Genomic DNA, 24,882 nt, shown 5'->3' with positions numbered 1-24,882 from the left:
TGAGCCTTGAGTCTATGTCTCTCTGACCAACAGGAGAGGTGGGTGAGATGTCTGGACATGCTCTTTGTTCTGCTGGGAGCTTTTCATTTAATCAATAACTGAGAACCAAACGATGACAGCAACACGCTCGGGCATCCAGCCAACTACATTACAGCTGCATATGAAACGCAGAATGTAAGAGGAGCACATGGAACCCGCTGGAGATGGGGACACAATGGCCTCACTCCTACAACATCAGCATCAGCAGCCACAGAAGCAGCACACCTCTACGTCCCGCCACTGCCGCGCACGGCAGAGTAACAGTGCCCCCTGCTGTTGAGAGCAGATACCTGTATCCAGCAGAGCGAAGGGGGCTGAGAGTGGAGGAGAGGGAGGGAAGAGCCACTAGATGCTGAGGAGAAGTCATGGCACAACACATTCAGGCCCTCACAGCTCTTTGAAGGCAGATCAATAGCTAACCATTATCCTATTGTTGTTCCTCGTCCAACCAGCGCTGGTGAAGCCGGAGGAGGGGGATGGTTAAACTGAACGCTGAAAATGCAGGGATTTAGCAAAGGCAGGGAATTATTTGGGCAATCCTGATCTGACAAAAAAAACCCCAACAACAATTAATGAATACCTAAATGTACACGGAGAGAGGAGATCAAAGTACAACAGAGTAAAATGTAACAATACGATATATTGAGGTGCAGTGGAGGATTTATTTAGGTATCTTTTTATTTGATCCACTCCATTTCTCCATTAATTCATTTCATCTGTTTACCTGAAGAAGAAAAAAAAAACCAGTTCTCAACAGATGTGATTCAACCTCGTGGTTATTCCCAGACATGGGTTTTCAGTAGCTAATCCAAAGCGAAGCACCACCCTCAGCTGTTGAAATGCTACAACAATTAGTGCCAATGCTTACTGCCTTAATGCGAGTCAGAGAAAATGGTACTAGGGTTAACACACAGCTACAGTGTGCCCCACTGATGATGGGCAGTGTGTGCCATAGCAGCCAACAATCAGCTTTTAACCGAATTAAAGTATACTTTTTTAGTAAAAAAAATTGAAAAAAAAGAATCTGATTTTAGGGCGTACAATAACCAAACCTCAAACAACGACACCAAACACACACAAGGATGTGTTTCAATATACAACAAAGAAATGTCTCAGACTAACAACTGGACACATTTTGAAACAAAAGAAAATCTGTCATTCTATCCTTGGTTCTCTACCTCCTCTGTCCCCTCTTACCCCATTGTCCTCCCTCTTCTCCCGAATCCTCTTCCCTTCTCTCCTCCTCTCTCTATATTGATGCGGGTATTTAATTAGTACCATAGACACAAAGTTTCTATTTCTTGTTACTATTGTGCTCTGTTGTGCATAAGTAAGGCACCTTGTTGATAAATCAAAAACAAAAAAGGAAGGACTTAAAAAAAAAAAAAAAAGGGGGTGGGGGGGTGGGGTGCAAGGACTAAGGCCCATGAAGGACTTGTTTTCTTTCTCCTTTCCTTTTGCATTCAGTGTGAATATAAACTTGGAGGAGACATTTACCACAAGAAACAGATGGAAAAAAAAAAGAAAAGAAAAAAGATGAAGCTGCAGAAGAGAAGAATGGTGGACTTTTTCCCTCTTCTGGCATTTCTCACACATCAAAACTGTGGTCCTCTGAGCCCCCTTTAAACTGAGCTCCAGGAAATGGGGTAAACACCAAAGGGGGACAAAATGTGACCTCCAAATGTCTCGGCTGACTCAGTATCTTTCACTGGAGAGTGGGGGTGGGCGTGGGGAAAGTGTGTGTGTGTGTGCGCGTGGTGGTGGTGGTGATGGTGGGTGGGTGGGGTTGGGTGTGGTGGGGCGGGGGAGTTGAAGCTCGGGACTCAATAGTTATCTGTATGGTCTTAAGATGCAACTGTAGCATTTTCAACAATGTAGTCAGACAAGCGGTGCAGATTAGATGGAAGAGATGGCTGTAGAGGAGTTGATCAGGAGGTACTGACTAACTTCATGTTGCTGTAAGCAGTGAGTTAAAGTCACCAAAGGATGATGAGCTTAAATTGACTTGTGGTATATAGTTCAGTGAGCATAGGTAAATAGCTAGACTCAGCTTTAGACATTAAGCTGACAAAATGACATTTGTTTGTAGTGAGAACCAATGTGGCTACCTCACACAAGCGGAGTGGTTTGTGAAACCGCCACCAATACCAAAGATACTGCAGCCTACCGGTCGCAAACTGCCTAGGGGGACACAAACCAAAAAAAAAAAAGAAGAAAATATATATAAGCCTTCATGATTGCTTTTCATACCAACACACATTGACAAACACACGCTTATAGAAACAGTGCAGTCAGACTGCATCGAGCCACATTGGAGGAGGTGGCTGCTTTGCAGACAGAGTTGAGTGCCTTTTCCCTTCAACCACGGGTGGGACTGCACTGGACACACACACACACACACACACACACACACACACACACACACACACACACACACACACACACACACACACACACACACACACACACACACACACACACACACACACACACACACACACACACACGGGCGTGCACACACATGCAGATGCACACATGCAGATGTACGCATAACCCTGCACACCCATTTGCAACCATACACTCACAGACAATGCACCCATAATTGGATGGACAGAAAGGGGGGGGCAAAGAGAGGGACACGGAGTGGGGGCTGTGTCAGCATTTTCTTCTCCCATATTGACTTTCCATCTTGATACACTAGAATACAAGCACTTTATCATGTAGAAAGTCTATAAAACATTTTCTGTACACTATTTATTTAAAACAAAATTATATGTTTTTCCTTAACCCGTCAGTCTTTGTTACTGTACTGTCGAACTTCTACAAGCTGTTCTGCCTTTCAGCTTTTTTTTTTCCTTTTTATTCTCTGCCTGGTGTGCTTACACTTTCAGCCCCTTTGCCTTTCTCTCATCAGAAATATTTTTGTGTAACAGAGAAAGAGGGGGGTAAAATGGCTGTGGTTCTAAGCACATAGAGGTTAGCAATTGTAAAACACGACCACTAAATGTCTCTCTCTTTCTCTCTCCACTGCGTGTGAGCACAGAGGTTTCACCAGAAAAAGTGTGGAAGACTCGCTGACCATTATAGACACAAACTCTCTCCTCCCTCCACCTTGTCTGTCCAGTCAATCTTTCCCCCTGGCTAGTGCTAAGACCTGGTAGGCATGTGTTGACAATTAATTCTGAAATACCTCAAAAACCTTTCATGTAAACTTTATGTAATTTAAACTGAAAATAATACTGCTAATGATAACAATGATTATGAAACTATGATACTATGATAGTTAGTTTTGGAACTTGTGACTTGAAGCTTTATACTGTTAAATTCCTTTTATTTGTTTGCTTATTTTTCTCGTATGTTCTCTTGTTTGTTTTTGCTACGGCATGTACTTACTGTTTTCATAAAGGAAAAGACATTGTGAATGTTTCTGTGGAGGGTTATGTGAGAAAAGAAGAGACAGAAGAAGAAGGCTAAAACAGAGAGAGGCGGTTCTGTTAAGATACATAGTTCAAGGCTCTCTCGAGGGTGGATAACTTCAAAGAGGAAAAAAAAAAATGAATGAAAGGAATCACAAAGATATTATTTGAACTCAATTATAAACCAAAAATTTGATGTTGAACCAAAGGAGGAATAACCTTATATTCACTGTTAGATTTCTTCTGCCTTTAAGTTGTCTTTTCTCTGGAAAAAAAAACAAAACAAAAAAAACAAAAAAACAAAAACAAAAAAGTTTCAGTTACTTTCGAAGGTTCCTGGGTGTGTTCAAGTGCTCCTGATGTTCTTAGAATATTAAAGACCAGCACCTCCTATTGAAAAGAAGGTGCGCTTTTTTCTTTTGTGCATGGATATTGTATAACTGTATAGAAACCAACAGGAATGACCTGTGATTTTGTGGGTAGCGGAGGAGGGTTGACAGACTTGGGAGTGGGCGGTAAAGGGGTGGGGGATATTTTGGTTATCAAAGCGAACCAAAAAGGGTGGGAGGATTTGGGTTTCAGGCATTGGAGGGGTCCTTGTTTTTAGAATTTCCGTCACTGTTGGATTCACTGGTTGTGTGCATGTGTTGTTGCAACCCTTACCCTTTCCCCATGTTTTTTTTTTTTTTTTGATGTATATAAATCCAGACAGTAGGGGGCAGTGTGTGCTGGGGGAGGTCAAACTCCTCTCCTCCCAATCAATAGCATTCAATCTTCATTCCTCAGCTTGTGGTCCTCACTCGGGTCTCGAGACGTGTGTCTTGCTTTTCCAAAGACGGGCTGTTTACTTGGAGTTAATCAGAGGGACACACGCGGACCTGAGCGGCCTTGAATATACCTGTTTGTCTGTCTATATGCTTTTCTTCAATCTGTGTATGTGTTCATTTGTACCTATGTGGAAGACAAAAAGTATTTTCTATGTTATGTTTCTTTGCTATGGGTTGCAATATTTGTCATGCAAAAACTTTAAACCATTTCTTACTGACTGACTGACCAACCAACCGCAGCACCATTCGGCAAGTGGTCATCCAACCTGAAATGACATCATCTGCTGTCAAACAGCATGTGCGTGTTGCCATTTTGCTGTGGGATTGAACAGATTGCCGATGGGACTGATGTAGACACCCCCAGTCACACTGTGCTCTCCCTCTTCTGTTACCTGTTAATCAATCAGAACCAAGTGTCTTTGTGATGGTAGAAGACAATCAGTTTCAAAACAAGAAAAAAGGTAGAAAGAGGGCAGGCCAGTGGGGAGGAAGAACAGGAGGCTGAACAAAATCATGGGAAAAGAGGCTCTCTGAATCGCGACAAGCTGTAGTGCCCGACTGCCAAACGACAACCCCCATCACCATTGCTCGCTCGCTCAATCACTGCTTATGCCGTCACAGTCGAACCGAAGTGCGATGCTAGAGGTGATTCACTGCATTCCACATCAACAGTGGCCATTTTAAATCCACTCCTCATCCCCGGTCACTTGTCATTCCTCTTCACCTTTCATTCCTGCTTCTATATGGTGAAATGCAGGCGTATGAGTAACAAACCTGTAGTACAAGGACCATTTTTCCCATAACCCACTACAATTTTCCTGTTAATCCAGTGATGATGTAACCAACCGCGAGGGATTTAAAAAAAAAAAAGAAAAGAGAAAAAAAAGGCTCCGGTTGGTGGCTTTTGCACAGAGAACTATGCAAACACCTGACCCCCCCAATCTTAATCGTTGCTGCTGGGTCAGAGTGTATAACCCTCAACCCATCCCTCTCTTCCCTTCCACATTTAAATCCACCCACTCACATGTTAACCTTCACGCCTTTTCATCATCCCCAATCACCCACTCACTGATCCCACCTGCCTCACGTGGGCAGAGCAGCCCCAGTCCCTCAGGGTGTGGTAGACGGTAGAGCGGATGGGGAAAGAAAAGCACTACAACATCCCGTGTTTCACCAGACTGATGTCGCAAATAGTTTTACATGAGTGCCCCAAACTGCCACTGACATCAAAATGGAGTCCATGCTGACGTTTGCAAGCTGATCCTCCCTGCTCATGGCTCCATTGTTCGACAATGTTTGACTGTCTTTGTCCCCAGCGCCAAGGAAGGGCCACAATCAATGCAAAGACGCTTACATTGTACTTACTTAAGTTTACAAAGTCGTCTGGAGATGGTGGCTCATATTGCACTTGTACAGACAGACACACAAACAGACACAGGCACATGCTGGAGAGGGTGAGTCTGCCTTTTGAGAGTGTTTGCAAAAACCAAAGATGTAATCAGAGGTACGACAATCTGGCTACCAAACCTAGAAGACGATGTGCAGCTCTCTGGGCTGCTCTACGGGTCCTGTGATTTTTTTACCGGGCATGCGGACATTCCACACGCACACGCGCACGCGCGCACGCACACGCACACGCACACGCACGCACGCACACACACACACACACACACACACACACACACACACACACACACACACACACACACACACACACACACACACACACACACACACACACACACACACACACACACACACACACACACACACACACACACACACACACACCACCTAATGTCCGAGCAGAAAGCCTCTTTTCCCTCCTCCCACTGCAGAAGCCGGAGAGCCTGTGAAGGACTTTTAGTTTCACTCTAGTTGAGACTTTTGAGAAGGAAAAAAATCTGAGTAATAACTGTTACAGAAAAATAAAAACTTAAAAGGATAATATGGGTAAATTGCGTGTTTTGAAATAAATTAACAAATAAAACAACTGTAAAACAAAGAGATGCCGCCTCTTTATTGTGTTTGGTTTGAGATTCGAAGTTGAATGGTTTCGCACAGAACACAACAGAGACAGTTGTACAGAAGCCAACTGTCAAACTAATGGTACTGAACAAGATTTACACAATGCAGTATGGTTTGTATTACATTATTTTATATTGATAGACAAGTTGAGATGACAGCCTCACTATGAGCTGTGGACAAAAATATATACCAATAAAACACATAGTAGATAACTTTTCAGTATTGCGCTGCATGAACAAAACAAAAACTTTACATGGTTGTTAACGGAGGACATTTTGCATTTTTGTTGGCCTTATGGGTCATCACCATGTCACCCACCGGCAGCGAGGTTGATGAGGTGATGAGGCATTGAGGCCGGGCTCCCTGAGAGATGGCATAGGAGGAACGGCGTTGACTTGAGCCCCTTCCAATGTTTGACCTCAGCTCCACTGGGCAAGACGAGACACTGTGGACCTAGATCACAGTCAGGTAAGAATGCATTTAGTGACTACTTTCCAAACTCGTATCTGCATCCACAAGTCGGATGCGGAATGCAACTGATGCTATACAAATTAAATGTAACTGACTTTGAAAACATCTAGGTCGCTAGCAGCACCCCACAGAAATGACAGAAAACTCCTTGTTGGGAACATTCACCCAATCTAGAATAATCACTGAGTGAAGGAGAACTGCTGGAGTTCTCACAGGTTCCCATAAGCATGTGTGGCATTTTCTGGATGACACATTTCTATTTACATAATTGCATCATAAGATCTCTCGTATGTTGATTTTGCTTCAGTTTTGACTGAACTACTGAGTGTGAAAGTAAAATTATGACAAAACGACTGAGAATCTGACATGGACAACAAAAAGAAGACGACCCAATTCTGCTCTAAAACATGCAAATACCTTGTGTTTGTTATGACCAGTGAAAATGGCGTCGAGGGCGTGAGCGGTTATTGATGGTAGGAAAGCCGTCCACGTGGTGAGCAGGGCAGTGAGCCAGACAACAGGTTCTCTGAAGGCCTTCTCAGACACTCCTGTTTGAAACAAACACACAGAACAATCCAACCTGCCCACAGAAATGATAACAGATACACGATTTCTTTAAGCTCTACACAATTACAACACTTTATTTTATTTGCTGCATGTTTGTGTTGATCTGAATTGAAACTGTAGCAATTTCAGCGACACGACGTTAAAACGTGAATCACATCGGGTGACGTGTTGGACAAATGAGCTTGCGATGAATACGGTGTAAAGGTACCAATGTAGCTATAGTCGAGGGGTGCTCTTCGATAAAGGGCTGCACTTTGTGTGATCCTGGAACACACAAAGAATAGCAGCACCGATGAAACCACAGCGAGGATATTGTACTTCGTCCAAAATCTGGTCAGCAGTAGAACCTGAAATAGATTTATAGATGTCACTGTCTGTGTTTTTTTTAATAATTTTTTTTTTAAATATATTGTGATTTACTGAAAATAATCTTTTTTAACACGATTGTTGACAGTGATGTCACATAACAGTAATAATATGCACAACAAAATGTTTGAAACTTCATGTGACAACAGAAAATTATTATTACGAAACTAAAAATTTTTATGAAACTGAATAAAACCGAGCAGAGCAAACAGAATAAAACACATTCCACTATGAATCCTCAACTAGACAGAATGGGTGGTGTGCACAGCGACGAACTGGTTATCACTTTCACCTCACAATGACAATATCCCCAGTTTCAGTTTGATCTTCTGTGTGGATTTTGCATGTAATTTATACTTGTACTTAGGCTTTCTTTCTAAAAAGACAAAAAAAAAAAAAAAACATGTCTGAAGTGCAATGGTGACTCTAAAGTGAATGTAAGTGTGCGTGACAGTCTGTCTCTCTCTGTGAGCCCTCTAATGGGCCTATCCAGGATTAGTGTTGGGGTAACCTACATTCCCCATATTCAGCTGGGATTGGCCACAGCCACAGCCCCTCAGTGACCTTACGTTGGATATAGTGGGATGAAACATGGATGGATGGCTGTATTGGCACAGTAGTAATTAGTACAAATGTCGAGTTTGAACATAATGACTCAATGCCTTTCTGTATGGAGTTCACATGTTATCTCTTTGTCTGGGGGTCGTTTCTTCCAGAGTCCAAAGGCAAAATTCCTTGAACTGGAGTTAGTGATTTCACTGGCTGTGATTTCTATAGCTGTGAATGTGTACAAGAGTGATGGTCTATCCAATATTTTGGGTTAGCCTTAGTTAATTAACTTAAGCCAAACCTGGATAAAAGTCATTGAAATGCCATCTATCTATCCATCCATCCATCCATCCATCTTCTGTACTCACTTTATCCATTTAGGTTATGAGGGACTGTAAAAGAGAGTGTTCACCGAGTCACAGCTAAAACCTACACGCTCACACAGACGAGCCTTGTTAAAAGTGTTCATTAATAGGCTGCTATAGTGCCTCAACAGCACACTGGCTCCCTAACGTAATAACAACAAAAACTACTCAACATAACAGAACACAGCATAAAAATACAACACAAATCAAATTCAGACAACGTCATACTAAAAACCTGTATAGGAAAGTTTTTTTTAAGAAGTTACCAAATATTGAACGTAAAAAAAATTAAAGAATCTTCTGAAAAAACCCAACTGTCAAAAAAAGTTAATGTTGCCTCATTAGATGAAAAAACATGATTTGATTGGCTCTATATTTGCTATCATGCATACTAATATGAACTTATTTAGAACTTTTGGCCATGATGTATTGACCTTTATCATTTCTTGGAGACATGAACTTTTTCAATGCAAACTTAAACCACATAGTCGACTTGGATAATTTTGAGCTTAATATATATCTAATGATGTACAGGGCTGTGCAATTTCTTTTAGGCATGTCTGAAAGGAATAATGTACTGTCAGTGTAAATTTGTAAAAACATGCATTTCACTTAATTTCATTTTGCACCAGAAAGTATCATTAAAGTTGTGGTTTGTTGAGATTGCAAAGTTATATTTGCAAAACATTTTCAGATGTCAGAGTCAATTTACACTCAACAACAAGAAAAACTATACATTTAGAATTGCATTAAATTATCATTTGATCAAACAATACAATTTATTAGTTAGTGGATTGTGTTTAATACTCCAGAGTTACTCTGGAGTAAATTCTGTGATTTTCAAATTAAGTATTTAGAAATGTATGCTCAATATTATAAATATGATGCAATAGATTTTTTGTTTTGTTCTCATTCCATTGACCAATGTCAGTAATACATAAGTTACTGTAAAGGTCACCTCCATGAAAACAGGATCCTGACCTCAGCTGTGGCGGTGAATGTGGCTGCCATGGAAATGGTGACTGACATAGTTTGCCGGTCAAATGCCGTGTTGTGAAAAACTCCACACGGGATGAAGAAGAGAACGAGTGATGCGTAGACGGCATACAGGAACGACAGGGTCATCTTCACCGGGCTGGACAGCTCCTGTCTCTGTCCACATTTGTAAAGTTCTGGCAATTTCAAGCTGTTCTCTGCACTGACATCCTGAGATACAAAACAGATAAAGCTTTACCCTCGTGTTTGTCACTTTCTCTGGGATTTCCCCCAAAAAGTAATATAAAACAAATCATCTGACCTGTTCAAAAAGGGCAATGCACAAAATTGGTGATGCTGTGTAGAACACAGTGTAGAAAGCCAGGAACCATCTCTCGTACAGATACTGTGAGAGAAATTGGGAGATTTAGCATCAGTTCATGATTAAAGATACACTTACGTACTTTTAAGTATTTGAAGTGTTCGTAACCTGAGCACTGTAGCCATTGTAGCAGCTAAACCAAACATTCACGAGTGCAAAGCCACAGGTCTTGAACATAAAATAGCGGAGGAAGGTGGAGATGCGGCGATAGGACCAGCGGCCATGGATGAGCAGGAGTCTCTGGAGGAACCTGAATTGGGACAAGGCGAAGTCTGCATTCTGCACGGCCTGCCCTCCTTCCAACCCTGCCAGTCCCACACCAATGTGAGCAGCTGCAGATGGAAAATAAAGAGAGACATAGATGGAAGAGAAAAGGGGAGAAAAACGTGGATACAGAGATCAGCTTGTACTGACTCATTCTACATTCATTTACATGTTCGGCCACTGGACATACTCTTGATCATGTTAACGTCATTGGCACCATCACCAATGGACATTGTGACTGAGCTGGTGTGTTTCCTGACCAGCGTGACAATATCAGCCTTCTGTGAAGGAGTCACACGGCAGCACAGCACGGACCGACACTGCTCTGCTATTTTCATGAATGTGGCCCCCCATTCTGGTCTCTCATGAAATTCTGCCTGTCAAAAAAAAAAAGAAAAAGAAACACCAAATAGTTCAGTTTGGTAGAAGTCATATTTGTTCTTGGGTTTTATGCTGCCTCCAGCAAACTATCATGTTGATGTTTTGATATTTCTCCTCTTAAGATTAAAAAAAAAAAAAAAAACAGCTATTTCTATTTGTATTGCTATTTCTAATTTCCACTCAAATGACAAGACATATATTATCAAACAAAGCCAAGCCCACATTTTACAACAAGTTGTTAATCAATTTCTAAAACTTGATAAGTTATTTGTCTGCAGGGCGATGTTTACCAGCTCATATCCGGTGAGTACCACCGAAGTTTTTGCCTTGGTCATTTCCCTGTTCATGGCCCACATCTCTGTCTGTTTGGCATTTAGGAAACTGACTTGTGGATCTGGAGACTGAAGTATTTGTCTGCAATGGAAAACAAAGATCATAACTCTGTGTGTGTGTGCGTGCCTGGGTGTGTGTCCCCTACCTCAGATCCTGCCACTCCAGTAATCTGTCATCGGGATCTAGTAGTTTGCAAGAATATCCAATATTCACTGCAGTTTCTGCGCATGCAGGAAGATCAGAATAAAAAAAAAAAAAAAAAAAAAGTCAGTGGCAATGTTTTCAACGAATGATAGCAAAACCTTTTCATGAGCATGAACCTCCACCCTCCTACAGTGTGTCACAATACCTTTTTTGTCTCCAGTCAGCACCCATACTCTAAGCCCAGCATCTTGAAGAAGAGCAATAGTTTCAGGAACTCCATCCTGTAGCCGGTCTTCTATCGCAGTCACACCCAGAAGCTATGGAACAGTAATGATTTAGCCTTCGCAAGCTACTTTACTTGACTTCATATTTAGTGTGGCAGTAACGGGGAATCCCAGCCATAACATGATGTCAACTTTTAAGCTCACAATTGGACAAAACAGGATCTGAAGGAGTCTTAAAAGGAGTGACGCCCCACACGTACAAAACTCAATTTAAGGGAAAAGTAAAGGGCAGAAACCTTTTACCACAATGTTGATAGAAATAACTATCAATACTGGACATCCAATATTGAGCAGTGAGACTGTGTTAAATAAAGGAATGACAACAAACATATAATATAACAGCCAGGAAGAGCTCACCAGCAGGTCTCTCTCCATCTGATTGTAAAGCTTTTCCAGCAGCGCTTCGCGGTCACAGGTCACCATGGTAGCAGACTCGGCCAGAGTTCTGCTCCACTGCTCCCATGTTGCCTCAGGAACAGATCGAACCGCAATACACAGTGTCCTCAGACAGGCCTCAGCAAACACCTGATAGAGTTTAGGTTAAAATGCCATATGATAGGCTATTGCTATTGCTATTACATATGTTCAATTTCCCACAAATGAAAGTTTGAGGGCAAAAAAAACTAAATTTCTGTCACACACAGGAATTCCTCAGATGCCCCAGTAGACTAAATTGTGTTTAAAACCTATAGATCATTGATCCAAGAACTTTTTAATGGATCTTTAACTACTCTTATTGGAGCACATAGAGGGGAGCTCCACTTCTAACATCGAATAGCGATACTGTACATCATGTCAATTCTGACATGAGCACATCCCAGTCACAAAGATGTATTCTCGTTAGACAATCTTTGACTATTTTACTTGTTCTTCTTGAAAAAAGAAATACTTTCTATTCTTAGCTAAGCTGTTTTAAAACAGTTACAGGAACAAGGAGTAACAGTGAAGTGTAACACTTTACTTCCAGAGCTTTTTCAGTCCTTTCCAGAAATGGACAGTCCTTCTGCAATCTCTCCATGATGACAATATCAGCTCCTTTACAGTACAGTTTTAGTCCACCCTCTGGATCTCGCACTGGAAAAAGACAGAGAGCCAGTGTGGATACAAGTGAATATGAAATATGTAACAGGTGACAAGAGATTGTTTTGTGGAGGCCAAGTGTTGGAATCAATCCCCCCCAAAATGGAAAACACACAGTACACTACCTACCCAGAACAGACATGCGTCTCCTCTTGCTGGTAAAGTCCAACAGCGCCAGCAACTGATACCGACGGGTGACACCCAGCTCGGAAATGACAATAAAATCCCGTGCCCTTGAAAGGAAGGCCCAACCCAATTCTCTGGCTGCAACAACAAGAGCTTCCTCATCTGGGGAGGCAGCCTGGTAAATTGGGATCTCTGTGGACATACATGAAGTAGCGATAAACATGTTGTCTTGCAGGAATTGGCCTTTGTATCAGTCAGTTAGTGTGTCATGCAAGAAATTACTGATTACTGAGTAAATGTTATGAGGTGAGACTTGAAAAATATCTTTTGCTTAATAATACACAAGCGGAATCTGCTGCAAATGCCAGTGAATTACAGTGTGTTTGTGATCAAATACATTAGGTGATGCCTGACTTTTAATATAGGGATGAGGTACAGAATGACAAGTAAAATACATCAGGGTGTGGCATACAGCATATGGAATGCATAACCTCACCATTGTTCCATACTGCCATGACAGTGTGACATACAGCCAGAGCGGTGAGGAACTCTGTGGTCAAGGAACACCGCTCTTCTCGAAGTCGCTCCACTAGTTTCGGAGACGACATGAACAGATTGCCACACGAGTATGGATTCCAGCTCAAATCCATGGGCTGCAAAAACAAAGGGAACAACAGTGTCTGCCAAAGATCCCGAAGTGCAAAAATGATTACGCAAAGTGAAACCTGAAGCAAGACGGCGTTAAAAGTCAAGTCGTACAATGCAGAGGCGGGCAGAGAATGAACAAAACTAAATGAAAATGGTACCTCGACATCTTCTGCCTTGACTGATGCATCACCTGTGTATGAGAAATTATAAGATTGAAAGACTTGTAAAATGATTTGGAAATTGATTTACGATGGAACAAAACAGCAACAATAAAAGACAAACACATACATAAAAAAGTATCTATAAAAAAACCGGAAACAGATATAAAAGCAGTTATTTGGAAACAATATGGTGGAGAAAGAAAGAAAAAGAAAGAACTCAAAAATGAAAAGGAATGAAAGAAGGAAACAAAGCAGGAAGACTCTCAGACAAACAACATGGTTGATGTGATTCTGGTGATTCTGACAAGTGTCAATTACAGTTTGTCTTCTGTGGGCAGGACTGGTGTTAAATATTTAGTAGATGGCAAGGTGGTTGTAGCGTATGAGCATGTTGAGTGACTCTGGCTGTCTCAACGGAGGGATGGGATTAATCTGAGGTTCAAGTGAGGTTGTCTCCCCAGAGCAAGTTGTGGTTTACTGTAAGCTAACAAAGGAACTTGGCTTTTTTCTCATGGGCAACTACTGGTTATTCATTTATAATCTGACTTCCATTGTAAAGTACTTAAAAACACAACATTTGTGTGTTAATACACATAATTCTTAATTCTTGGGGAATTTTCACCCATGACAAGTCCCACTTGAGAAGAGTGTAAGGGTCCCTTGTGTGTCTTGTCTTTGTGACGTCTGCGTTTTGTACGCGTTTGTCTCTTCCCGTTTTATTTTGTGGTCTCCTGTCTCATCTGTGCTTTTGTTCACCTTCTGTGTGTTTGAACTTAATCTAATTCATTAACTTAAGTTTGAAGAACTTGATTCATTTAGGTGTTACCAATTGAAGTAGTTGGTTAAGTTGGTCCAACTATTTTCTTTTTTCAGTGTGCGACTCCCACCGGGAGTTTTCCAAGAAAAAAAAAAAAATCTCGACTTTGATTTTCGACTTTTTCTGGAGTGCCATTGAAGGGTTTTTTTTTTTTAGCCTCCAAATTAGTTTTTTTTTTCGTCAGGGGCACTAATACTCTTCCGTAAAGGTTGAGATCCTTTTGATGCAGAAATATTTCTTTGTGTCCTGTATGAAGAAATAAAAACAGTTGGGCAAAATGGCAATTATGTGAATTTGGAGTTTTCAAAAGATTTATTTCCTATTAAGTGATTGTTTTTCTCCTGTGTTTCGTTAGATCACAAGAAACTTCTGACTTCTGACAGTAATTAGTGGCCTTTTTTTCTTACCAAAGATCTCCCCTGCTATGCAGCATTGTCTGAAGAGGAGACGATTCTGGGTCAGTGTCCCAGTTTTGTCACTCAGCAGGTATTCCACTTGGCCAAGCTCTTCATTCAGAGAGGTACACCTGGCCTGAGCTGGTCTGTCTGCCTGCTGCCAATACATGTTCAAATCCCAGCCAATAAAGAGGCTGTGGATTGTGTGGATCACCTCAAAACTGGACACAAGCATAAGCACACGCACACACAAATGTAAAACGCAACATAGACAAACTTCCCACCTTCTTGCCCACCCACAAACAGTATAGCAGATGGAACTAACTTGATGTAGAGCGCTATGGGCATGGCTGGGCTGAGGACGATGATGTAGCTCCAGTACGTGAGGAAGGCATTGTACACTGGATCGCCGTTAACCACCAGAGCAGACAGAAACCATGTCTGGCTCATGACCTGACTTGAAAACACGCCGCTGGCAATGGCAATGAGCAGAGCTGCCAACAGCACAGACAGGACTATCTAGAAATCCAGAATACACACACGCACACACGCACGCACGCACGCACGCACGCACACACACACACACACACACACACACACACACACACACACACACACACACACACACACACACACACACACACACACACACACACACACACACACACACACACACACACACACACACACACACACACACACACACACACACACACACACACACACACACACACACACACAGAGTTTAGAACTCTGCAAAATGCCTCATGCTTGTCATCCCCCTGCCCTTTACCCACTCACCCCGATCACCACTCTGTTGAAAACTTTTTCAATCTGAGTCGTCTTCACTCTCACTTTCCCACAGTTTCTCAGGATCTTAGTGTCCGCGCCTGGCATAAAACAAACAACTATCAGATGCTCGCGCTGCACTGGCCCGGCCAAGTGAGTCAGAAGACCATCCTGCAGCCAGAGGGTGAGAGTTCAAGCCCCCGTGTCAGGAAGCGTCTGCTGATGTGCCCTTGAGCAAGATACTGAATCCCTACCAGCTCGGGGTGTCTGACCCTGGTTCGAAGAGGTCAGTGGAAGAGAGCATTTTCCTCGGAGGGATCAATAAAATATCACATTATGTTTTCCGGTGATGTTGTCTCAATCTCACATAGAATGTTGAAAGAACGTTGAACTTCATGTGTAAAAATGACAGAGCCATTCAAGGGCAGAACACTGATCCCAACTTAGTCCGACTACAGCAACATTATGTCAACTCTGATCCTGTTTAACTTAAAGACGGTTGTGCCAAGTGTGAGGTTGGTTAAAGTTATAATCGGGCTAAACTGGGGTCACACCAATAGACAGTTTCTGATGAAAGGCATGAAACCCATCTCTGATCTATTGATCTGCTTCAGCAGAACGGAAAGGGTCACAGCTCTGACATCCACGGCACCACTGCCTGATCCAGTAATATCCGATCAATGATCACTTAAAAGACAGAAGAAGTCTGTAATCTGCCAGGCGGCAACACTCATACTTATGATACAGCTGCAAGATGTAGATACTCAAGAGCCGTAATTACACTGCATCTGACATGATGAAAACTGTGACAAAAGTGAATAAGGGCTTTAATACATAGCATCAAAATGATATATGGTTTGGAAACATACATTTTGTTTCTGTTGTTACAAACTTAGCTTTGTACTGACTTACTGCAAAATGCACAGAAACTTTTCTCTCCCCTGTTGAAGTGCTTTCATTTCAGACGTTTTGTTTCGTTTCAGACGTGAAACTTCAATAAATGACCATATATTCCTTTTCAACAACTCTCAGAAATACAAAAATCCCTAGCGAACATGACAATCTAGGCTTCTCTGAAATGAATTCTTCCTACCAGCATATAAAGCCAATCCATAGGCAAAGTCCGTGTTGCGTAGGACTGTTCCCCTCAGGAGGATGTGCTCATTGTCCAGGGGAAGACGCTCTCCTCGCCACTGTAGCTGACCTCTGAAGGTGTACAGGCGATTGTTTGGCTCCTCACAAAGCACAACACCTGTCAAAAGATAATAGTTTTAATAGGCTGAATTGAAAATGTTGGAATATGTGTTCTCGACCAGAAAACATTTATTTATGTATCTATTTATTTTTTTTACCATCAAAGGCACTGAGGGCCTCTTCAGAGGGGTGAGAGGTCAGCTCACTGTGTGTAGCACTAAGTGCCTGTCGGTATTTGAGATTGGTTTCGCTGAAAGGAGAAAAAGAAATTTCTTAAAGTTTGCAGATGCGGATGATAAATTCATGAGAAACAAGAAACAAGAAGTATGCCATTCAAGAACTCGTCAAGTAATCAACATTTTAACTGGACTAAATGTGTGTATATATATATATATATGGTATCAGAGACATACATAATATATACACTTATAACAAAACATCAAGCATAGCATTATGTCTCTTTTCAATCTCTGGAAATATTGCTGTGGTCATCAACTCTCTATGCAGTGAATGTCATGGTTTGGTTGCCTCATTTGCATTCTTCTTCTACGTCGATCATTGTTTTTAATAATTCAAACAAAACAATATGTTGTTAGCAAAACAACAAATACAACATCTAAAAAGAACAATGCAATAAAAATGATGTCCAAAATGATTAAAGCTTAAAAGAGGAAATAAAACACAGAAAGGCGTTGCGATTGATTGTTTGTCTTACCCATCAATGTCAGCTGTCTCCACATAGCACAAACTGAGAGGCTCTGAACTGCACAGAAGCAGAAGATCTGCCTGGGATGAAAAATAAAAACCTGATTTATTAAAAAAAATGGCTAAGAGGAGAGAAATGCATGTTTATTGCGTAGAAACAAATCTTTTAAAGTTCTGCTGATGGAAAGAACTCTGCTAAAAATGTGATGCATTTTAAGTAACTATGTGAAGGTTAACATAATGCAGTCTCAAACTACCACAGGAACGGAGCAACGACAAACAAATCTTTTCAACATTGCAAAACTCACTGGGATGACTTGGCCTTTATGGATTCGCACCACTTCACCCACATGCAGGTCTTTCCACTTCACTGCTTTAAAACTAAAATAGAAAAATGTTAACAAATACATTTTATATAATATGGTGAATTTATAATATGTCATATGTACAGATAATGCTATTACATATCATAACCAGTAGCTAATATAATAGATTAAAACCAATTCCTTATGACACTCTGACTAATTGTTAAAAATACATAACACAGGATATCTATAATTTCCTCCACACCCATTGTGCGTGCATGTGTGTATGTGTATTTTCACTTTGTAAGGCAGTGATGACACCACACTTTAATCCACACAACTGTGTACTTGATCACAACGTAAATACCTGGATATCTAACTTTTCCATGATGTCAGAATTGGACAAATGTTAAAAAAAACCCAAAAAGAACAAACAACAACAGATAATAACAGGATAAGAATCATCAAGAAGTTTGTTGTCACACTTTTCTTCCTGAAAATGATTGTTGATTTGCTGTGCTATAATGGACATTGAACTCATCCAGGGATTCACTCATTCACACTTCATTAGAGATTCATTTGACCGTTTCAAAGTGGAGCTGCCATGACTCCAGAGAGAATAACACACTGCCTTTGTCCTCACCTCTGGGAAATGAGTACGTCACAGGGCCTGGAGTTAATCTCAGTGTCACAGCGTCTTCTCTCCTAGACCAGAGACGAGGAGAGAAACGTGGATGAGCAGTGGGGGGGGGGGAATGGGGGTGAAAAAGTAAATGAAAGATGATTGAGACAGGTTGGTAGATGTGACAAGGAGGCAAGATAAGAGTGATGTGTGAGAGGGAGTAAGAGTGGCTATGAAAGGTTGGACAGCAGTGAGGGGAAAGGAGAAATGCCATTACAGGGCTCTACAGTGACACCAACTGGAAGATTTACACCCTCCACTAAATGATTAGTCAATAGAGAGGGGTCAAGCAAGTGTTTCACCCAGAGCTGTTAACGACCGTAACTCAGTGATGCACTTAACCAAAGAATTCTCCATGCAAAACATCACGCCTGCATTTAAAAGGAAAAGCTTTAATGATAGGGAGGAAAATTAATGTTACTGGGATGACTGGTTTTGTCAATGAGGAGAGGACAAGGAGTCAATGAGGACAATGAAGGGGAGAAAAGAGTGCCGCCATAGTTAAGTGCCAAGAGCATAATTGCACATGCGAGGTTGGTCATATGTTTGTGTTTAAATTCATGCCTGCGTGTTAGACCGGATACATCCAGCCGAGAAATAGCATGCTTCTAATACATTCCTCGTGGAACGGAAACGAGACAAAAAGCGGGATGGGTGGTCTCACCATGTCGTGAACGATGTCTTTCACTCCTCTCATACTGAGTACTATGAGCAGCGGGAAGATGGTGATGTACCACGGGATGGACGAGATGATAGGGACACACTGGAAAGCACACGTGAGTCTGAGTGCTTTGTAGAAAAATGACAACACACTCAATGAACCTTGAAACCAAATGGTGGAATCCTGTGGTGGAGTGGAAGTTCAATAATCTGGTCTATATGCGTGCTGTTATAGATTTACATGAAATATCACATTATACTGTCTTTGACAACACAAAGTGTTCCAGGACTGTTTCAAGCACTTTTGACTTCTACTGACTAAGATACCTGAAACAAGCGTTGGAGACTTGACCCCAAAAAGTTTTATGCCGCATGTTGATCATTGATTCTACTGAAAGAATTACATTCACTGGACAACTCCTTCCTTGACTCAAGTCATGCAGACTAAGGGATGCTGCACTTTGTTTACACTTTGGTGGAGTCTGTCATGCATGACTATAATGTGACCTATATTTCTGACAGTGCAGATGATTTGACATTTTCCAACATTTACATTTGCTGTGTTGTTTATTTGACTTCTTATTTTATTCAATGACTTCTACTATTTTAGAGGCCATTGACTTGTAAAATTGTATTTTGTTTGCTTTTATATTGCGGCTTTAAGCAAAAGTCACAGAAGTGAACAGCAAAAATGAAAAATAAATCATTCTGATCATAATTGCACAAAAAATTCTAGTAAAGCATATATAGGGGAAAAAAAAAGAAAAATCAGTTTATATCATATAAACAGACTATACTGCAGATGGTGTGATATCTCATACCATCTCAGTACCGACCGGTATGTAATGTAAATAGACAGAATATGTATTTTAATAACATGCAAGAATGATCTTTGACATTGATATGAGTATTTATTCAGAGGGAATCCTTTTCTATACCACAAACGTGAAAAATAATCTATTTCTTTGTGAAGACAACATTGACTGTACTCCAATGCTGTGCACAACAGTGAAGGTTAAATTCAAAGGTCATAGAAGTATGAAAAAATTATATATATATATATATATATATATATATATATATATATATATATATATATATATATATATAATCTTGGGCATGTGGGAAAAGCTGAGACTTCACATTACCTGCATTATCAGCATGAGGAGAAAGTACATATTGGCTGCTCGCTGGAACTGTTCATACAGCGTTAGGGGCAAGAAAGTCAGCGGGGAGTACTTGTGGCTGCGCACCACATTGTCCTAGCAACCAAAGGGAAGAGTCACGGAGGAGTTAGTGCAGCTTGAAGGAGCACAAGGGACGTTCTTACATATCAACACATTAACCTCTGTCTAAATGTATCAGCATGCCAACAGGTGTGTGCGTGTGTGCGTGTGCGTGTGCGTGTGCGTGTGCGTGTGCGTGTGCGTGTGTGTGTGTGTGTGTGTGTGTGTGTGTGTGTGTGTGTGTGAGAATGACTCACTGCGTATTGCCCCCAATGGAAGCACAGGAAGGATTTCTTCTGCCTGTGTTTGTGGTGGTTGTGGCTGTTTGCCCGCACCTCCCATGTGAGGCCTGCCAGACACCGCATCAGCTTTTAGTCCATTTGCATGTAGTCATTTGTAGAGAGATGGATGTGCGTGCATGCATTGGTGTATGCAGCATACTTCTGCTAACCATATCTCGAGGGGCTAGTATATCACCCCACTTAGAGCTTCATGAGAGCAAAAAATACTAAAAGCATATGCTAAAGACACATGATTCCCCCTATAAATAAAAACTGTGTAGAGTGCATACAACACGGATGTTTTGTTGTGATGGATGTCGGTATTTCACTTTTTTTTTTTCCACAATTTTGAAAGATGAACACTTTACATAATTTCTTATTATTGCAAATTGTAACAAAAAGACGGTGGAAATGAAGTAAACTGTAAAAGTATGAACAATAAACAGCACATACCTGATTCAAAACCTTCTTTGGCCATGACGCTCAGCAGACTACAACGTTTATGGAGTCCAGTGAAGCTGCATGAAGTTGAAACACAGTGACAAGAAAACATGTCCAATGACATACATTAGTCTTGTAGCCTCTCTAGCTTTCGTTATTGTTTTGAAGTCACTACATCATTAGGTGGACAATTTTCTTTGACCAATCATATCTAATTGAAAAATCCTGCAAAAACCTATAAAAGAATGGAGACAAGTCAAAATATCAATCTTATAATTGCAGCTAGTAAGATATAATGAAACACATAAGGATGACCTGAACAAAAGTTTTCAGATCAAGCAGTCTCTGGAATCAGTTTGGGTGTATTGTATTTGTAATGAAGATGAATTTCAATCTTGTAACTATACGACACGTATGGGCATGTTGTCATGCAGAAGGTCAAAAGTCATTATTGCTGAATAAAAACATTCCTCTTATCCCCCTGTACCGCTACAAAGCTGAGCCACATTTCTTACGTTAAACTGAGGGCGGTTGTTGTCTGTGTGATGAAATACTGAGAAAGGAGTCGATTCTTCAAGCTGAATCTTCACTGGGTGCTGAAGGAGAAACCTTGTTGAGAATGAAACCTACTGTAGATCTGCTGTGTCCCAATCATTTACATCCGACCTGTAATGTTTTGACAACACTGCCAAATCAGCATACAAAGTGTAATTATTGACTGTTGACCCAACATTTTATCAATGATCAAATAATGCGCAGCTGGCCGAGTTAAAAAGTACCAAAGACACAAAAATGTGAGCACATTGTTAAACTGATGTTTTCCAACTATTCACGAGGTTGGTTTGTGCAGCTGGTAAGCGCAAGCTTGCTGTAGAAATAAACTGGCATAGATCAGAAAACATTGTGTACTCACTTGCATCCTCTCCTACTACTGTCCTAGAGTCGACTCCTGTTGCAGCGCCACCAATCATTAAGCTCCCCTGACCACAGTTATTTGTCAAGATGAGTGTTTTCATAAGCGCTCTTCTGCTGCTTTTCATTACTCAAATCAGGTTCATCCATCTCCCTCCTTTGTCCCACTGAAACATGACTCTGGCTCCACCTTCGTGTTTCTCCCAGGTGAGGACAAGCTGCAATCCTCATGGGCCTTACCTGAGGGAGGGGAGGAGAAACGGGGCCGTGCCATGCGCATCGAATCAGATCAGTTCTGTGTCCCTCATTTTATATACATTATTTAAAAAAAAACATACATATATATATATATTTTTCTCTTGATGTGTAAAGGTACTTGTGTCAAGTTTCCACTAAAAATTAATAAAAGTGTGTGTGTGTTTGTGTGCATGAGTGTTTTAAACCAACCCAAATATCTCAAGTCTCCCACAAAGTCTTTGTTTCATCAGCACAATGCTGCTTTTACTGGGTTAGGAGCAGCAGGAGTATTCGTTTACAAGTATGTGAAAGCAGTGAACACTCCCATTCTGACAAGGAACGGACGAACGACACTGAAACTTTGTTTTCATTCACTGTTATTCTATTTGATCCGTTCCCAGTCTTCATCCACAAATAAATAATTACATTCTTATGTGTATTAACAATGATTTGTACTGCAAAAAAAATCGTATCTCAACAAAACCGGTCAAACAAATAAACAAAAAAATCTAATTCTGAGTGGAGGCAACTTATTTTGGCAGTTTTACTCACTTACAATAAAAAATAAAAAAGTGTCTCGGTAATTAGCATGACATTTGCTCAATCCGTAAGACATTTCTTTTCCAGTGAAACAATTACAAAGGTATTGGGAATGACTCCACCAAATCTTGTCGTTTCAGTCAAGAGTCTATTTTCCGGCCTTCCTTCTGCCCTTTCTAATGCATCTAATGCCACCTGCTGGAGGCGAGTCCCCACTGCATGTCCATCATCAGACAAAGGTCAAACGGTGTGAATTTGTACAACAATAGCAACTCCACACAACAGGGTGCTCACTGAAGTAGACCGTGTGTCAGTTAAATGTAGTATTTGTGGTTTCATATCTCTTTGTCTCATTTGTCTTCCTTAAGCGCAGTCGCCCCCACAACGGCCACACATCAACACCTGAACGTGTGCCTGTTGAAATCCTTTTACATGTCAGTATGCTGCTGTGTGTGCATATCTAGGGCAATCTTTCATATCTATTTTTACAGCTGGGTTGTACAGCAGAGTGGTTAGGAAGATGTGGCAATGTACGTGGCAGGGTGTCTTAAGCCTCCGCAAACAAATTGCATTCCAAAAGGCAGGCTTTTCATTTTGCCGTTTAACCGTTGCCCAAGCGTCGACGGGTTGGGTCAAGCACCAAGCCGGTATCTTAAATAAATAAATAGATAAAAGAATAGCTGTAGTTTGTCATGACTTCACATGGAACCTCCAGTTTTGTTTATATATTGAATTAATTTTTTATTATTATTTTTTTCCTTTTGAGATTCACTAATATGTCGAGCAGTATCACTCTGAACTATAGCATGACTTACTTTACCTTGATCACAAATCCAAGAACTACTGGTTAAGCTGAGAGAACACAGTTTTGACATTTAACAAATTAATCAAGCAATTCTTGATTCAATATTTGTGGGGTTAATTAAAAAAAAAAGTTGTGATTAAAACAGACCATAGAAATATTGAGTTATATTTACATGCTGTGACCAGAGTGTAAATCTCAGAGGATGAGACTGTTTAATGTTTGTTTGAGTAAACTTAACCTATAATACAAATATTAAGTCTTAAACATTATAATGTTTTTCACTTATCGTGACCATTATGGCTGGCATACAGAAGAGGAAGAGATGGCACGTTGAACTTCTCCAAATTTTTGTTAAATAGAACATGGAACTTATCAAAGCTGTGAAATCACAAGTGGCTTTAATAGTGCAACGCTGACCACAGTAGCCACCCTGTTACATCTCATAAATGCACAATGACAAAGTAACTTGTTCAAAGAATTATTAAAGATAGCAATGGATATTCCTTGGTGGTGTAAATTTAATCGAAAACATATCTAAATGTTCTGAGGACCTAAACTGGATGAAACAACATGAAAGATGACTGGATATATAAACACAAAGACATGCTTTTGGACATGTGATCATTTCACTTCACCGGTATTTATTAGCAAACAAGCAAAATGTCCCTGCCATTGAACACCTCAGAAACACAGGCCACATTTCCACCATGTGCTGTGAACATGCGTGTTTTCATGTCATTGTGTATCTCACAGGATCGGATCTTCTTTCAAACACCTCTGCGAGTGTGAGAAAGCCTTGTGCTGTCAGAGGCTTGCGACTGCGCTAATTTCTCAACATGTGAGGTTGTGGGGTCGTCATGTGACTCCTGTTCAAAAGTCACACTGGTGCCGAGTGAGAGGAGGTGCTATCCTCCGTGTTGCTCCCTGTTAGAAGCTGTTGGCTGCTCAACTGTGAATTAAGGGGCTGCGATCGGGACGATAAATGCAGACCTCAACAATCCCACGTGGCCGAAAAACTACCAAAGAAAACGAGGATGTGAGACAGACTGAGCCACAGCAGAACGGACAGGCGAAAGGAGAACTGTTGAATGTAAATGTGTACGTGAGGCAGATATGTATGTATTGTATGTATGTATTGGAGTGCAGGGTCAAGTGTGAACACTGATGGTTACCTGATAACATTATTAAAGTGTGCAGGGGACAAAGGGTTTACATTAAGCAGAGATAATGTTGAAACGGGGTGATGGTAAGTATCTGATAAACAAATGTTTTATTATAATTCGAGATGGCGGCAGCAACATCATTGTCACAATGAACCAACAAGTATATGTCACTGAAGAAAAATAAGGAACTGTATTGTTCAACACTGCAATTGGCACATTTTATAAGAGCATTTAATTAGAACATTCTGGCTGTGCTTTATTTACTTTTTTTCTTTTTTTAATTGCTTGTTCTTGGAAGATTAGAAAGCCTTTTTTCGGTCATTT

General features: G+C 40.9%; 1 protein-coding gene across 1 annotated transcript; it reads right to left on the bottom strand.

Moving 5' to 3' along the window:
* Nucleotides 1-226: 226 nt before the first annotated feature.
* Nucleotides 227-20,938, bottom strand: atp8b3 (ATPase phospholipid transporting 8B3; the record flags this gene model as incomplete). Its single annotated transcript, XM_080506276.1, has 21 exons — nt 227-391; nt 9,610-9,834; nt 9,926-10,009; nt 10,130-10,317; nt 10,440-10,530; nt 11,749-11,916; nt 12,353-12,465; nt 13,094-13,250; nt 13,404-13,435; nt 14,631-14,839; nt 14,944-15,137; nt 15,420-15,508; nt 16,501-16,659; nt 16,760-16,851; nt 17,317-17,387; nt 17,615-17,687; nt 18,255-18,316; nt 18,958-19,056; nt 20,102-20,215; nt 20,437-20,528; nt 20,914-20,938. 21 exons carry the CDS (start codon nt 20,936-20,938, stop codon nt 227-229), a joined length of 2,502 nt encoding a protein of 833 aa, XP_080362402.1.
* Nucleotides 20,939-24,882: the final 3,944 nt, after the last annotated feature.

This window comes from Blennius ocellaris, assembly GCF_963422515.1.
Source record: "Blennius ocellaris genome assembly, chromosome: 12".
Taxonomy (NCBI): domain Eukaryota; kingdom Metazoa; phylum Chordata; class Actinopteri; order Blenniiformes; family Blenniidae; genus Blennius; species Blennius ocellaris.
Note: the sequence above shows the minus strand (reverse complement) of the source record. Positions and strands in the feature narration are given on the sequence as shown.